Below are 14,505 nucleotides of genomic sequence, written 5' to 3'. Positions count from 1 at the left end.
CTTAGCTCTGTTGAGTGAAATGACTTTTCAGTGACCTATGATCTCCAATCTGTATGTGCAGTAATTTCAGTAAAATCTTGCTTTTGCAGCTCAGGGCTTTTTCAGGACTATTTCTCCTCTTGTGACCTTAAAAAAAAATACATAAAGGTAGTTTTCTGGAAATAGTTTAAAATCTTGCCAATGACTTTAAGTCTCCAAACGTTAGCTGCAGCTGCTTCATTTTGTCCTGTCTCGAAGGCCACCAGAGGGCACCTCGGAGGGCCTTGCGAGCCGGAGAGCTGTGGAAGCAGTCTGTCCAGTGTGGTTGGCTGGGAGGCCATCTCGCAGGCAGTTTCATTTTTCAGGCATTTATTTTGCACTAATGATAAACTGGCTCGTTGTTACTTCATTTCCAGGTAGCATGCTCTGTGACTCTGTTTTGATTTTTACTTATTCATTGAGTATATTTTTAACTCGTGCAGTATTCGACTTACTACAGAAATTGAATTTATCTGGAAAAGCATTAAGAGAATATTTTAATGCAAGTTGGGTTAGAAAAATTATATATGTTATTAATTTAGAAATAGAACCTTAGAGGAACATGTGTAAGATTTTGAGAACTTTAGAGGAAATATTGCATTTCTTTGGAAAACATTCCAGTAACACATATCCTGCCTTATAAATCCTGTTTCATAGTATCATTGGTTCTTTAAATTAAAAAAAAAAAAAAAATTAGCATAGAGGTGATGTTAGCATGTCCTTTTAATTAAAAAAAATTTTTTTATTTTAAGATACAACATGAAGTTATTTTCCTTAACATTTCAAATGACCTGGCACTTTGGTTCTTAGAATACATTAAATACTGTTTATATTTTCATTTAATAATTTCTGCTTCTTGAAATGGACCATTATATGATATTGGAAAGCATATGCTGGATCCATTCCTGTTCTACCTGCCTTGCTCCTCAGCAGATAGGTTTAAGTGAAAGCTTTGCACACAGACGCCGAAGGTGGGAATAACGCAGGTGGAAAGTGAACTTGAACTGTAAAAGGAGTTTCATGCTGGTGGTTTTGCTTTTTGTTTGTTTGTTTGTGTTTGTTTTTTTTTGGTTTTTTTGGGGGGTTTTCTTTGAGAGCTTGAAATGCTCTTGGAAACCATTTAGTGAGGCAGACTCCCACTATTTTGCAGATTAAAAAACCCCAAAACCCAAAGGCATTAATGAACTTTGCCCAAGATTACACAGCTTATTTGTTGATAAAACCCAGCCCTTGTTGTGAGTTTTGCCAGTGTCTGGTTATGATAGCATCTTACTAAAGATATATAAGGATTTTTTAAAATTAAAAATATTATTTAGTCTTTATTTATTTTTTTTTTTAGTTGCAATTTGGCCTTTGTTTCCTAAGGACCAGCTAGTCAAAAACATCTCACGTTACCTTGGGAAAGTGTAATAGTCCCTAGAGGTGTCCACCGTTTCAGGTTTTTTTTTTTTTTTTTGGTTTTCTTCCTTATTCTTGAAAAAAATTTGTAAACTTTTTAATTAAAATATACAGACAGATAGTTGTAGGTATATGGATGGCTTGGCTCATTGCACTTATTTCTTTTCAAACAAATGCACTGTTTGTATCTCTTTTGAGTCTGGCTTAAAATGAGAATATTTGCAGCATTTAAAAAAATGGTTGACAAAGTTTGAAAACCTTTTTATCAGAATACTCTGCAAAGTTGTCACTATTGAAATTGAAGCACACCCTCATTGAAGCACTCCCTCCCGCCTTTCCCCCCCAAGTAGTCTTGTTTATTTATTTATTTTTTTATTGAACAACAGAAATTTGGTATCTTTCTAGCATTGCAAAAAAGTTACATCATTACTGAATCCTGGCCCATTATTAAGGTTGTCATTCACAAATAAGCTTTTGCCAAAGAAATTGGAATTAGCAAAGATCTTCTGACAGAAATTGGATTGTTGTGTTTCATGTTAGTCTAAATTGTCTTCTATTTTTGTCAGTTATGCTATAATCTGTTACCCTGATTACTCTAGCTCACCGAAAGGGAAAAGCATAATTTCTCAAATTCATAGCTTAGTTCACAGTGATCACTTTTAGTTTCCAAGCAAAGTAGTTTAGTTTTACATTGTAGCGAATGAGCTTTGAAGTGGAAATAGGGACCGAAACTTTATTATGAAACCCCACTGTACATTTTTAATGTTGTAAAGAAAATAATTTTATCTGTTTACATATTATTCTCTTATTTAATTGCAAAGATAATGCTTTTTCTACATCTGGAATTTAATTTTATTAATTTGAAAATCTTTTAAAAAACATTTTAAAACTTTGTCAGCCAACTTGAAGCTCTCTGTGATCAGCATGTGAGAGCTTTCCTTGTGTCTCCTGCTACAGTTAGAATTCTTAGCTGAAGTTTTGCCTTGTGGAGCTTAATTTTAAACTTTATATCCATGTATAAAATCCTTGACTTAAAGCTTCATACTGGATAAAGGTCATTTTATAACTCAGAAAATGAACATTCAAAGAACGTGTTTTACTTTGTTTATATGATTAAATAACTTATTTTATGTTAATTGAAAACAAATGGCCATGATTTGAAAGTTGCCTTTTAGTATTTGTGGTTGTCATTTGAAATTATCCATAACCCTTGCTTTTATTGAGTCTCAAGCCCTTTTAAAAACAGCAGCTATGTCTCCCCTCCTTCCCCATTCTCCCTCTTGCAGACAAAAGACTGCATGTTGGCTAATGGCAAGCTGGACGATGACTTCGAAGAGGAGGAGGAGGGGGGGGGCCTGACGTGGGGGGCTCCGAAGGAGGACGCCGACGACGAGGAGGACTTCCTGGAGTACGACCAGGAGCACATCAAGTTCATAGATAGCATGCTGATGGGATCCGGAGCTTTTGTCAAGAAAATCTCGCTTTCTGCTTTTTCAGCCACTGATTCCGCCTATGAATGGAAAATGCCCAAAAAATCCTCCTTAGGTAGTATACCATTTTCATCAGATTTTGAGGATTTTGACTATAGCTCTTGGGATGCAATGTGCTATCTGGATCCTAGCAAAGCTGTTGAAGAGGATGACTTTGTGGTGGGGTTCTGGAATCCATCAGAAGAAAACTGTGGTGTTGACACAGGGAAACAGTCCATTTCTTACGACCTGCACACCGAGCAGTGCATTGCTGACAAAAGCATAGCCGACTGTGTGGAAGCCCTGCTGGGCTGCTATTTAACCAGCTGTGGCGAGAGGGCTGCTCAGCTTTTCCTCTGTTCGCTGGGGCTGAAGGTGCTCCCGGTAATTAAGAGGACTGATCGGGAAAAGGCCATGTGCCCGACCAGGGAGAATTTCACCAGCCAACAAAAGAACCTTTCAGGGAGCCGCGCTGCTGCCTCTGGAGCTGGCCCCCGCTCCTCCGTGTTGAAAGACGTGGAGTATGGGTGTTTGGAGATCCCACCGAGGTGCATGTTTGATCACCCAGATGCAGATAGGACACTGAGTCACCTTATCTCGGGGTTTGAAAATTTCGAAAAGAAAATCAACTACAGATTCAAGAATAAGGCTTACCTACTACAGGCTTTTACACACGCCTCCTACCACTACAACACTATCACTGGTAAGGAGCCCCAGACCAGAGCTCACTGCTCTGAAAATGAGACCTTGTGTTAATGGAGTTGTTCTGTAGAATAATGTAAAAAGAATAATCTGTGCATGTACATTAGAGTTTAGTGTGCACGGTGGGGGGAGGAAGCACAAGAAAGTGAAAGAAGCCTTTCTTTTTGGGACCATGTACTGTTCCTTACCTTTGACAGCTGGGAGCAGAGCTATCTTAGCTCCTCGTGTCTCTGTCATTGATATGCAGCATAATTAGACAGGTTCGGGCCTTAGTATTTCGGTGTGTTTTTGCCATTTTATGCTCCCCCCCCTTGTCCTTCTGATGCCCGGTCACTGCTGCTTTTGGTTCTTGAATAATTTATTCGTATATTCTGGATGTCTTTCCATATCTTTTTATTGTTCTTCCTGAACAAAAAGTCCCCTCCCTTTAAGGTCTTTTAAAATCTAAAGATGAACCGATTAAAAGAAACTCTTTCACAGGAAGGTTTCATTGCTCTGACTCTGCTGTCACCTTCTGCTTTGCGCTGTGCTCCGTGTTTTTTTTCCTCCTTTATTTAATAGGCTCCCAATCCATTCGATTAGAAGGGAGAATAGGCGCCTAAAACCAAGATCGGCTTCAGGTTTCGAAACAGCTAAAGTCTGCATTTTTTCTCTGTGTCAGAGTAATAAGCGCTTGAATTCAGAAAACCAAAGCCGAGTATAAAGTTTGTATAAGAAAAACAGTGTAGGTTAAGATGATCAGAAAAATGTAAAACCAAAAGTGAAAAATTATCTGACTCTGGACTAGAAAGGCTGGTGAAACTAAAACCTGTTTTTCTTTGTGGAGAAGAAACGAGGCCTCCTTTTCTACCATGCTGTACTGGCAGGAGCCCTGGGTTCTAGTCTGCCTCGGGCCCTGCTTCTGAGCTCATCGGCTGTGCGGGGGCAGCTCACTATCTCTGTTCCCGCCTCAGTTTCCACAGTTGAACGGCTTCTTTTTTTTTTTTTAATTTTTATTGCTTTACGATGCTGTATTACTTTCTACTGTGCAGCAAAATGAATCAGCTATACACACACACACACACACACACACACAAATGTGTGTATCTCCCCTCTTTTTTGGACTTCCTTCCCGTTTAGGTCACCACAGTGCATTGAGTAGAGTTCCCTGTGCTATGCAGTGTGTTCTCACTAGTTATCTATGTTTATAGCAGTATCAATAGTGTATATGTGTCAGTCCCAATCTCCCAGTTCATCTCACCTGAACAGCTTCTTTTTAATCACTGCGAGATGATAGAGGTGTTGATCAGTGTCGATAACTTCTCACATTTTGACATTGATCATTTTTGCTTAAGGTCTTTGCTCGCCTCCACGACTCTCCTTTCTCAGCCTCTTGGTTTGTGTGAAATTCAACATTTTTCATTCAAGTTGAGAAGAAAACTGTCTTGTACTGTCATCTTGTGTAGCAAATGTAACCCAGGAGTGGCGAGGCATGGTATCACTCCCACACTTTCCAGAGTGTGAGTGGACAGTGTGCAGGGGTGACAGCAGAGTGTGGGGCAGGACTATGTGCAGGGTCCGGCGTTCGTTGCTAGGTGACGATGTGTGATGGAGCCTTTAGAAAGGTGCCCCAGCACCTGCCTGGCCAGCACAGTGCCGAAGGAAAAGGGTCGAGTGATGATGATGTCACTTGGGAAATGCTTTTTTCTTAACGAGCATTAGTCTTTTGGCCACTTAAAAATTTTATGACCCCAATTTCTATGTAAGAAATATGCTTAATTTGTCATTAGAATTTAATTTCCAGAGGCTTCCGTATGATGTCAAATAATTTTGTCACTGAAGAATATATATGAAAATGAATCCCAATAAAAGTCTTTTCAGTGTGTCTGGGGGATCAGTTCTTTATCTGAGTTATTATTTGAAAATTGTGGAAACGTTTTTGCCGGAGCTCAGGGCTTCACTTTGGATCTTCCCTCAGATTGTTACCAGCGCTTAGAATTCCTGGGAGATGCGATTTTGGACTACCTCATAACCAAGCACCTTTATGAAGACCCACGGCAGCACTCCCCAGGGGTCCTGACTGACCTGCGCTCGGCTCTGGTCAACAACACCATCTTTGCATCATTGGCTGTGAAGTATGACTACCACAAGTACTTTAAAGCAGTTTCTCCTGAGCTCTTCCACGTCATCGATGATTTTGTGCAGTTTCAGCTCGAGAAGAATGAAATGCAAGGGATGGATTCTGAGGTTAGTGCCATTTTAAGATATGTTGAAGTCAGTGTTTAAAATAAGCCTTCCGACTAGGGTTCTCGACAGAGCTGTCTAGAGAGCCAGCCGAAGGCCAGGGTTGTGGTCCCCAGCACGCTCTGCGTTTTCCAGGGAGAAGTGAATGGGTCTCAGTCTTCAGGGGGAGGCCTTTTCAACTTGACCACTCATACTGTGGTCGTTCTGGCGAGGAGAGGGAGCTGCTTCACCACCCCCAGTCCTTGATCCGGGCTCCAGGCGTTTAGGCACGCCAGAGAGGTGCAGCCCTCCCCCTGCCCCCAGAGAAGCTTTAACCTCAGTGAGAGCTCGGCGTGGCTGGTTCTGTCTTTCTTTCTGTTTAAAATAGGTCAGGAGTATTTGCTAATATCTCAGGTAAGCATCACAAATGTATGTTCTGCTTCTACTTGAAATGGGAAAATCTCATTTAAAAACCAAACTTCTAAATTTTTAGGGACTGGAATTTGAGAGGTTTCTGCTGTAAGTTCAGCCAAAGGTTCTTTGGTGATGGAGCTAATTCTAATGTGTTTGTGAACTATTTTGAAATTTTGTAGGAAAGGATTTTGCTGAGATCTTTCCAATCTCCTCTAATCCTTCGCTAACATCCATCCACATACCTGGGTACCCAGGAGAGCACTTGCATTTCTTCTTCTCCTCATTCTGATTCCTTTGTTCTTCCTTCTGTAGATTTCTTATAAGTCATGGAATTCATTCATAACTCTGGTAGCCATTTTAATTACTCTTTCTTTAATTTGTACCTTCCTGTTTTTTAATCGCACAAACCGTCCTTAGGGAGCAGTGCATTTCCTTGGCCTCCTGTGAGAGAAATGAAGAGCCTGGGTTTTGAGGTGTAGCCACGGGGCAGAAGGGTCAAGCATGGTGAACGGGATGGAGGATGTGCTGAAGGGGAATCAGTAGGCAGTGCCCTTCCTCTCCCCTTTCACCCTTGCACACTCTTCCAAGATTAATGGTCTGAGTTGGAGCACAGCTAGCGGTGAGACCAGGAATTAGAACCATCTCAGATATATTCAATATTATTTCTAGTCTCATTCTGTAGAAATATTTAAGCTTAGAAGTTGAGGAATTAGCTAAACCCAAAGTTCTCTTTTGATGACAGTTGGACATACTGGCTTTGTTAGTTTTTGTTCATTCTTTTCCTTCCCTTCATTTATATAAACATATGTATAGAAGTTACAAAAACTGATTGGGAATGTCATGGTCTGGCTTCTCTAACTTACTGTTTGATCTTGAGAAAGTCTCTCCACCTCTCTGGGCCCCAGTTTCCTCATTTGTAAAAGGAGAGAATTAAACTTGATAAGTTTAAAAATTCCCATCTACAACAGTAAGTATCTTATTTTTTCCAGTAGTCAGCATCTATTATATAGAACTTTGTGTGGCTAAACCATCCATTTAGAAATTACTATCCCCTCTTCTTTTTATTTCTCTTTCACAAGTAATGTGTGTGTATTTTAGAAAATACAAATAACCGAAATTAACATTTTCTGATGTCTTATTCCTAATGTACATAGACATAAAGTTATGTACGATATAAAATGAAATTATAGCATGCATAGTGTACCATACCCTATTCTTTTCACTTAATATATTGTGGATGACTTTCCCCGATCATTAATAATTGGGATTACAACTTTCAGTAGCTGCACGCTAGTGAGTATATGGCTATAATGTAATGTGTTTAAACAATCCTTTGCGACTGGGTGGTTAAGGTATTTTTTGTTAGGGTTTGTAATAAACGTGGATGCGGTAAATATACTTAAATATCCAGTTACCTCCTTAAGATGAATTCCTAGAGACGGAATTGCCACATCAAAGAATTATGAACTTTTAAAAGGCGTTTGATACGTATGTGAGTTTTTATTCTATTAATCTGAATACCTACTGTGTGTCAGGTTCCCTGTCATAGTGAACATTTATTAAGTGGTTTAATAAAAGGGGAGCTTGGAGGAAAATATCTTCCAAATAGAATTTCCCTGTCAAAGAAGTGGCAGTTTCCACTCCCCAAGGCAGCGTACACCCTTGCTTGCGCTGCACCGATGAGTCTTCTGCCTGCCCCTTGCCAAGCCGCCAGGGGCTAGACCTGTTTCCGTGTGCAGTTCTGTGATTATGAGTGAAATATGAAAATTTTTTCCATCAATTTATTGCCTATTTCCAGTTTGTGTTAGGATTGTTTTTGTTTTTATTTGGAAGTAATCTTTTTTCCTTTGTTGACTATAGAATACTAACTAGGGAAGGGCTTTTTTTCTTTTTCTTTTTTTTTTTTTTAAGGTAAGGTAACGTTTGTGAAGAACCTATTAACGGTGTAATTGGCATGTCATAAATGTTTGATGTTGTTACCCTCGTTAAAGATGTAGTAAGAGTCATATCCAAGAAAAGAAACACATCTCTGTAGACTGCCTTTCAAAGCGGCCTTTTTGCTTACGAGTCACTTTTCTCCCTATAATAGCTTAGGAGATCTGAGGAGGATGAAGAGAAGGAAGAGGATATTGAAGTTCCAAAGGCCATGGGGGATATTTTCGAGTCGCTTGCTGGTGCCATTTACATGGATAGCGGGATGTCGCTGGAGATGGTTTGGCAGGTGTACTATCCTATGATGCGGCCGCTGATAGGTACAGTTGGCTCCCCTTCGAGAGAGGCAGAATCACAATTAAAAACAACTTCAAGGGTACTAATCACATTATTCTTTCATTTTGATTACAGAAAAATTTTCTGCAAATGTGCCCCGTTCCCCTGTGCGAGAATTGCTTGAAATGGAACCAGAAACCGCCAAATTTAGGTAAGCAAAAATATGCGTGGAAACAGTTAAATTACTGAAAAACAAGGGGGAAGAGTTCTCGAAGATGCCATATGCGAATGATTTTGAAAAATATTTACCCTGGGACATGCTCTTGTGCAGTTGCTGTTTGTAGCCCGATTGACTTCTTTTTGTTTTGTAAAGTAACGCTGAGTGAGAGAAAGAGCTGCAGCCCTGTCTGTCGGTAGTATGTAGCAGTCATAACGCATGTTTCCTTCGTGTGGTGTCAGCTTGTATCGGGGACTCTCAGCCTGAGAGTACATACTTGGTGCTGACTGACTATAATAATAAATACTTCTGACTTCTAATTCAAGCTGTTTGGCTTTGTTACAGCCCGGCTGAGAGAACTTACGATGGCAAGGTCAGAGTCACCGTGGAAGTAGTAGGAAAGGGGAAATTCAAAGGTGTTGGCCGAAGTTACAGGATTGCCAAATCTGCAGCGGCAAGAAGAGCCCTACGAAGCCTCAAAGCTAATCAACCTCAGGTTCCCAACAGCTGAAACCCCTTTTTAAAATTAAAAAAAAAAAAAAAAGCAAAAAAAAGCAGAATTAAGGTGGAAAATATTTAAGTTGAAAAGGATGATTTAAAACTGATAGTGAGTGGAACGAATTGAAGGCAGAATTTAAAGTTTGTTTGATAACAAGATAGGTTACAGAATAAAACATTTAACACATGTATAAAAATTTTGGAACTAACTGTAGTTTTAGTTTTTTGCGCAAACACAATCTTGTCTTCTTTCCTCACTTCTGCTTTGTTTAAATCACAAGAGTGCTTTACTGATGACATTTAGCAAGTGTTCAAAGAAATTATTGAGAGTTTTTGTTTTGTTTTGTTTCGTTTTAGTTTAATTCTGTCAGCTTTGCTTAGAGTTCGGAGGCCAAGGAGCTTAAACCTGGAATAGCCCCCAGGGTTCTGTTGAGAGCTCTTGACACCCGACGGTGTGTGTGGCAGTGCCAGTCCTGCGTAGTTGATAAGCTGAGTAGAGCGATGCAGTTTGCGAGAGAAGTGTGCCAGTGTTGTCTTTCCTTTCCACGTTATAGCGTGTAAGATGATGTTTCCTGGTCGCTGTTGCACTTAATAGTAAGGGACAGATTTTTAATTAACATTGGCTGGCATGTTGGCAAATCACATTTTAGTTTTCTCATGCCATGTTGTCTTGCATAAAAGAGGTTCTTGCCTTAAGAGTAAAACCCTCATGGATATTCTTTCATTTCTGATCTTTTTGGAACAAACTGTTTTACATTCCCTTCGTTGTGTTATTATGCATTAGACCTTGAGACAGCGTGATACTTACAACTCACTAGTATAGTTGTAACCTAACTTATGACGGGATTATATGAGAATTTCTGTCATATGTGTACTGAAGACATTTTCAAAACCAGAATAGGTAGTCTATGGAGTTTTTAAAATACCATCATAAAAATAATCGTTGGCTAAATACCCAATTTTACTGAAAACCTCCTGCTAGGTAGTTCCGCTGATGGAAATTGTTTGTGGCAAATAATTTTGCCCTGTAGGCTGTTGCTCTAACAAAATAAACTTTAGACATATCACACCTAAAATATGCTGCAGATTTTATAATGGATTGGTTACTTATTTAAAGAAGCAAAACAGAGCACCTTACCCTTAGTCTTCTCACATACATTTCTTACTGTACTTTTCAGAGTGTTGCATGCGTATTTCACCTACCAAAGCTGTGCTGTCAATGCCACGAAAGTTTAACGTTTGCGATAAACTGCCGTAATTTTGATACATCTGTGATTTAGGCCATTAATTTAGACAAACTAGCTCATTGTTTCCATCTTTGGAAAAGGAAGAAAAAAGGCATTTTTAGGCATTTGCCTAAGTTTCTTTAATTAGACTTGTAGGCACTCTTCATTTAAATACCTCAGTTCTTTTGCATGCATTTTTTCCCCTGTTTGGTGCTATGTTTATGTATTATGCTTGAAATTTTAATTTTTTTTTTTTTTTGCACTGTAACTATAATACCTCTTAATTTACCTTTTTAAAAGCTGTGGGTCGGTCTTGCACTCCCACCAACATACCAGTAGAGTTTTGCTGCAATTTGCCCCATTATTTATGCTTGAAATTCAAGAAGCTGAGCAGAGGTGTCTAAATAATTTCCAGCACATCATTGTGAACGTGATGCCTCATGCAATGCTGCATTTATGTTTTAAATTGCAGTTGAATACTGTACTTCTTGCTTTATCTGCACCACCTACCCCCGGAGAAACACCTCTGTGCGTGTGCACACAGAAAACTGTCAGCTCTGCTTTCTAAGGAGACCTGAGTGAAGGGGACGTTAAGCTTCTCCAGTGTGATTTGTTGTCTCCAATCTTAAACTTCAGTTGAGATCTAAATTATTAAATGAGCTTGAGAGCAAATCAGTTTGGGTGGACATGTTTTTAAAATATTTAATTCTGATTTGGAACCTTAGATTTCTATTTGTTTTTTTTTTTAAGAAACCTCCATGTAAGATCTCCTGGCAATTTAAAACCAAGCAATTGTTGGATTATGTAACTGTAAATGTATACAATTAACAAGTAAGGCTGGATGTGAATTTCACTTTTGAGGGTGATTCGTGATAAAGTTGTATCACAAATCTCTTGATAATTTATAAACTACCTGATGCCAGGAGCTTAAGGGCCTTGCATTGTGTCTAATGCACTAGTCCCAGTGTTAAGGGATTCACTGGCCTCCTGGCACCAAAATCAGATTGTTTCACAGTTACAATGCCCGTGGGGAGAAAAATGCCTCAATATATTTTGTAACCTTAAGACGAGTATTTTTTGTTAATACTAAAAAGTTCAGACTTGGATGAGATTAGGTCACACAGTCTCAGGGGTTCAAATTTCCTGCTACCATTCAAAATGTTTTTATCAACAGCAAACTTCAGCTATTGCTTTTTTTATTTTTTTGGTTGGAGGACAATAGCTGATTTTAATTGTGACTCACGCTTTGAAGCAATCTGTGATCCCCTGGTTACTAAGTTAAAAAATAAAAACTATGAGTTAGACGTATGGAATGGTTATGAACGCTTTTGTGCTGCTGATTTTTAATGCTGTAAACTTTCCCCTAGTTTCGTTTATTGAAATGTTTCCCATCCATTAATTAAGGAAAAAAAAATCACTCTTGTTGCTCCACTTTACCACCTTGTCTGTCATCCTTTTGTTCCTGTGATTGCCATGTGAGACTGAGTGTGATTTGGAAACCCCCCTGGTGTGGTTGTGCGGCCAGCACATGCGGGAAGGACTGGGCAGGCGCGTTTTGAAAAGCAACTGCAGAAATTCCTTACGATGATTGTGTGGAGGTTAGTTGGCATGAACCTTCATTGTAAATGTTTTTTGATTTTTTTTTTTTTTTATAATACACTTTCAGCAGTCCTGACTATGCTGCGTTTTGTAATAGCTTTTTTCCCCTCTGTTCTGTTCATGTAGCACAGATAAGCATTGCACTTGGTACCATGCTTTACCTCATTTCAAGGAAAATATGCTTAACTGAGAGGAAAAAATGTGGTTTGGCCTCGCTGCTGTTTTGATTTACCGAATTTGAAAAAGATAATTATAATGCCTGCAATGTGTCATATACTTGCACAACTTAAATAGGTCATTTTTGTCTGTGGCATTTTTACTGTTTGTGAAAGTATGACGAAGATTTGTTAACTGAACTCTTAATTATGTTTTAAAGATGTTTGTTACTTTTTTTTTCTTTTCTCTTTTACATTATGTGAAGTGATTAAATTTAGAATGACCTCTAACACTCCTGTAATTATCTTTTGAAATACTAATATTTTTCCTCTCTTAATAATAGCTTGCCCTCAGAAAGATTCAAATTGCCCTGCCTGAATAGTAAGAGACTGGAGGCTACTTTGGTTCTGTTGGTTCAGTTCATAAATACAATTATTCACCCAGCAGTCGGCTCTTTTAGTCATTACCTGACATCAGCCTGTGTAACTGCAGAGTGCAGAGACTAATCGAGACCCAGACCTACCACAGTTCAGTCTTAAGGCCCAGTTGATTTAAAACTTTCTGTCTTCCTCTGTTAGGGTGTCTAATCCTTTTACACAAAATTTAAGCCACCAAACGGAGACCTTGATGTCTTCATTTCGACTGCATCTGAAGTTCTTTTAGTGCCCCGAACCAGTTTGTGTTAGCTGCGGAATTGAAACTCATGTCTTGTTTATTACCTATATGGTTATTTTAATTACATTTAAATAGGTATATTTTTTCAACCACTGATTACTTTTCAGGAACTTAATTATTTCCAAATAAATTTCTTTATTTTATATTATACATGAGAAGTTTTTAAGATATGTTTAAGACCAAGAATATTGAAATGATTTTAAAAGTTGTTGGATTCGCCAGTAGCAATATCTAGGGAATTTGCATTGAGACTATTGTATTTTCCACTAGCAGTGAAAATGATCTTTTGAAGCTAACTTGTAAATATATTTTAATCGTTAATTGTTTTTTTTTCTCTAGTCCATTTTTATTTGGACATCACCCACAATTTAAATTTTATAGATGCACTCAGAATTCACTGCAGCAGCAGGTTACATAGCAAAAACGCAAAGGTGAACAGGAAGTGAAATTTCTGGCTTTTCTGCTGTAAATAGAGTGAAGGAAAATGACTAAAATCAAGTAAAACTAACACATATATAATTTGATTGACAAAACAATATTTACCATCACGTGCTGCAGCTGTTTTTAAGGAACATGATGTCATTCATTCGTACAGTAATCATGCTGCAGAAGTTCGCAGTCTGCACCTTATGGGTCACAATTACCTTTAGTCGTTTTTTTTTTGTAATAATTGTAGCCAAGTAAATCTCCAATAAAGTTATGGTCAGTTCACTTTGTGTCCTTTTGTCTTTTTCTTTTCTTGTTTTGATTCAGATCAAGTTTAAATAGTTGTAGCAGAAATGTCTTTAAAGTGTTTTAATTCCATGGTCATCTGAAAACGCATACTTTAATATGATAAAACGTTGTTTACCAAGTTATGCTTCCCATCTACTGGTGGAGTTATCTACTAACAATTGCCTTGTTCTTTTTCTGATTTAAATAATACCAGTGTGTTTGCCTGAAATTCTGCCACATTGACTGATGTTTTCCAGGTCCTGGATTATTTGTGACACATTTGACACATTCCTTAAGGGAATTTGGTTATTCTGAAGTCAAGTGGACAGAATGTTCGGCTTCCAGGTTTTTAGGACCCACTTCCAATATAGTATTGGTTAAGAAAGAATTCCGTTATTTCAAGCTTTGACGTAACCTTTCTGTAACTCAGTAAACCAAGCACTAAAAGGAATGCCTTTGTCGTAGGAACAAGATGGTAAGTATAAGTTTCTTAGAATGAGAAAAAAAATTCAGTTTTCCTTTATAAGAGTTTAAATTAATCTCTTCCTTTCCCCTCACTCTGACTTCTCGAAACTGAAGGAGAAAAAAGTATACGTATTTTAATCCTGAGGAATTTGGTTGAGTTCTACGTACTTGCGTTCGTTGGTGTTACTGCCCAGAATTCACTGCGTGGTTCAGGCCAAGCCTGGGAGCCACAGCCCTTTCCCGCCGCCTCGCCCTGCCTTCCTGTGGCTGGAACAGGGAACACAGCCAGGCCAGGCCAGGCCAGGCACATCAGCTTGCAGGTTGTGATGTGCATGAAAAGAGTCCAGATGGAAGTGAGCTTGTTTCTTTTTGTGGATCCGTAAGTGTATAATGTAGGTATTGGATGGAATGGTGGGTGCTGGGTGCAGCCCGCTTAGGCGTGGACTGAGTTGTGATCCCCGCAGAGACACCAGGGGCCAGGGAGTGCCCTCACGGTAGACGCGCGGCCAGGAGCGTTCCCGACCTGTGTGCAAGGCCATGTGGG

The 14,505-nt window shown here is 39.0% G+C and overlaps 1 protein-coding gene across 1 annotated transcript in view; it reads left to right on the top strand.

Annotated features, from left to right (window-relative positions):
• Window positions 1-13,493, top strand: part of DICER1 (dicer 1, ribonuclease III) — a 44,106-nt gene extending 30,613 nt beyond the window's left edge. The window contains 5 exon segments of the mRNA XM_004262372.3: window positions 2,703-3,588; window positions 5,545-5,813; window positions 8,293-8,455; window positions 8,547-8,622; window positions 8,974-13,493. Of these exon segments, the coding sequence (XP_004262420.2) occupies window positions 2,703-3,588; window positions 5,545-5,813; window positions 8,293-8,455; window positions 8,547-8,622; window positions 8,974-9,139 (1,560 nt within the window). The 3' untranslated portion in view covers window positions 9,140-13,493.
• Window positions 13,494-14,505: the final 1,012 nt, after the last annotated feature.

The sequence above is a fragment of the Orcinus orca genome, chromosome 2, assembly GCF_937001465.1.
Source record: "Orcinus orca chromosome 2, mOrcOrc1.1, whole genome shotgun sequence".
Classification (NCBI taxonomy): domain Eukaryota; kingdom Metazoa; phylum Chordata; class Mammalia; order Artiodactyla; family Delphinidae; genus Orcinus; species Orcinus orca.
This window is presented reverse-complemented; position numbering and strand designations above follow the sequence as displayed.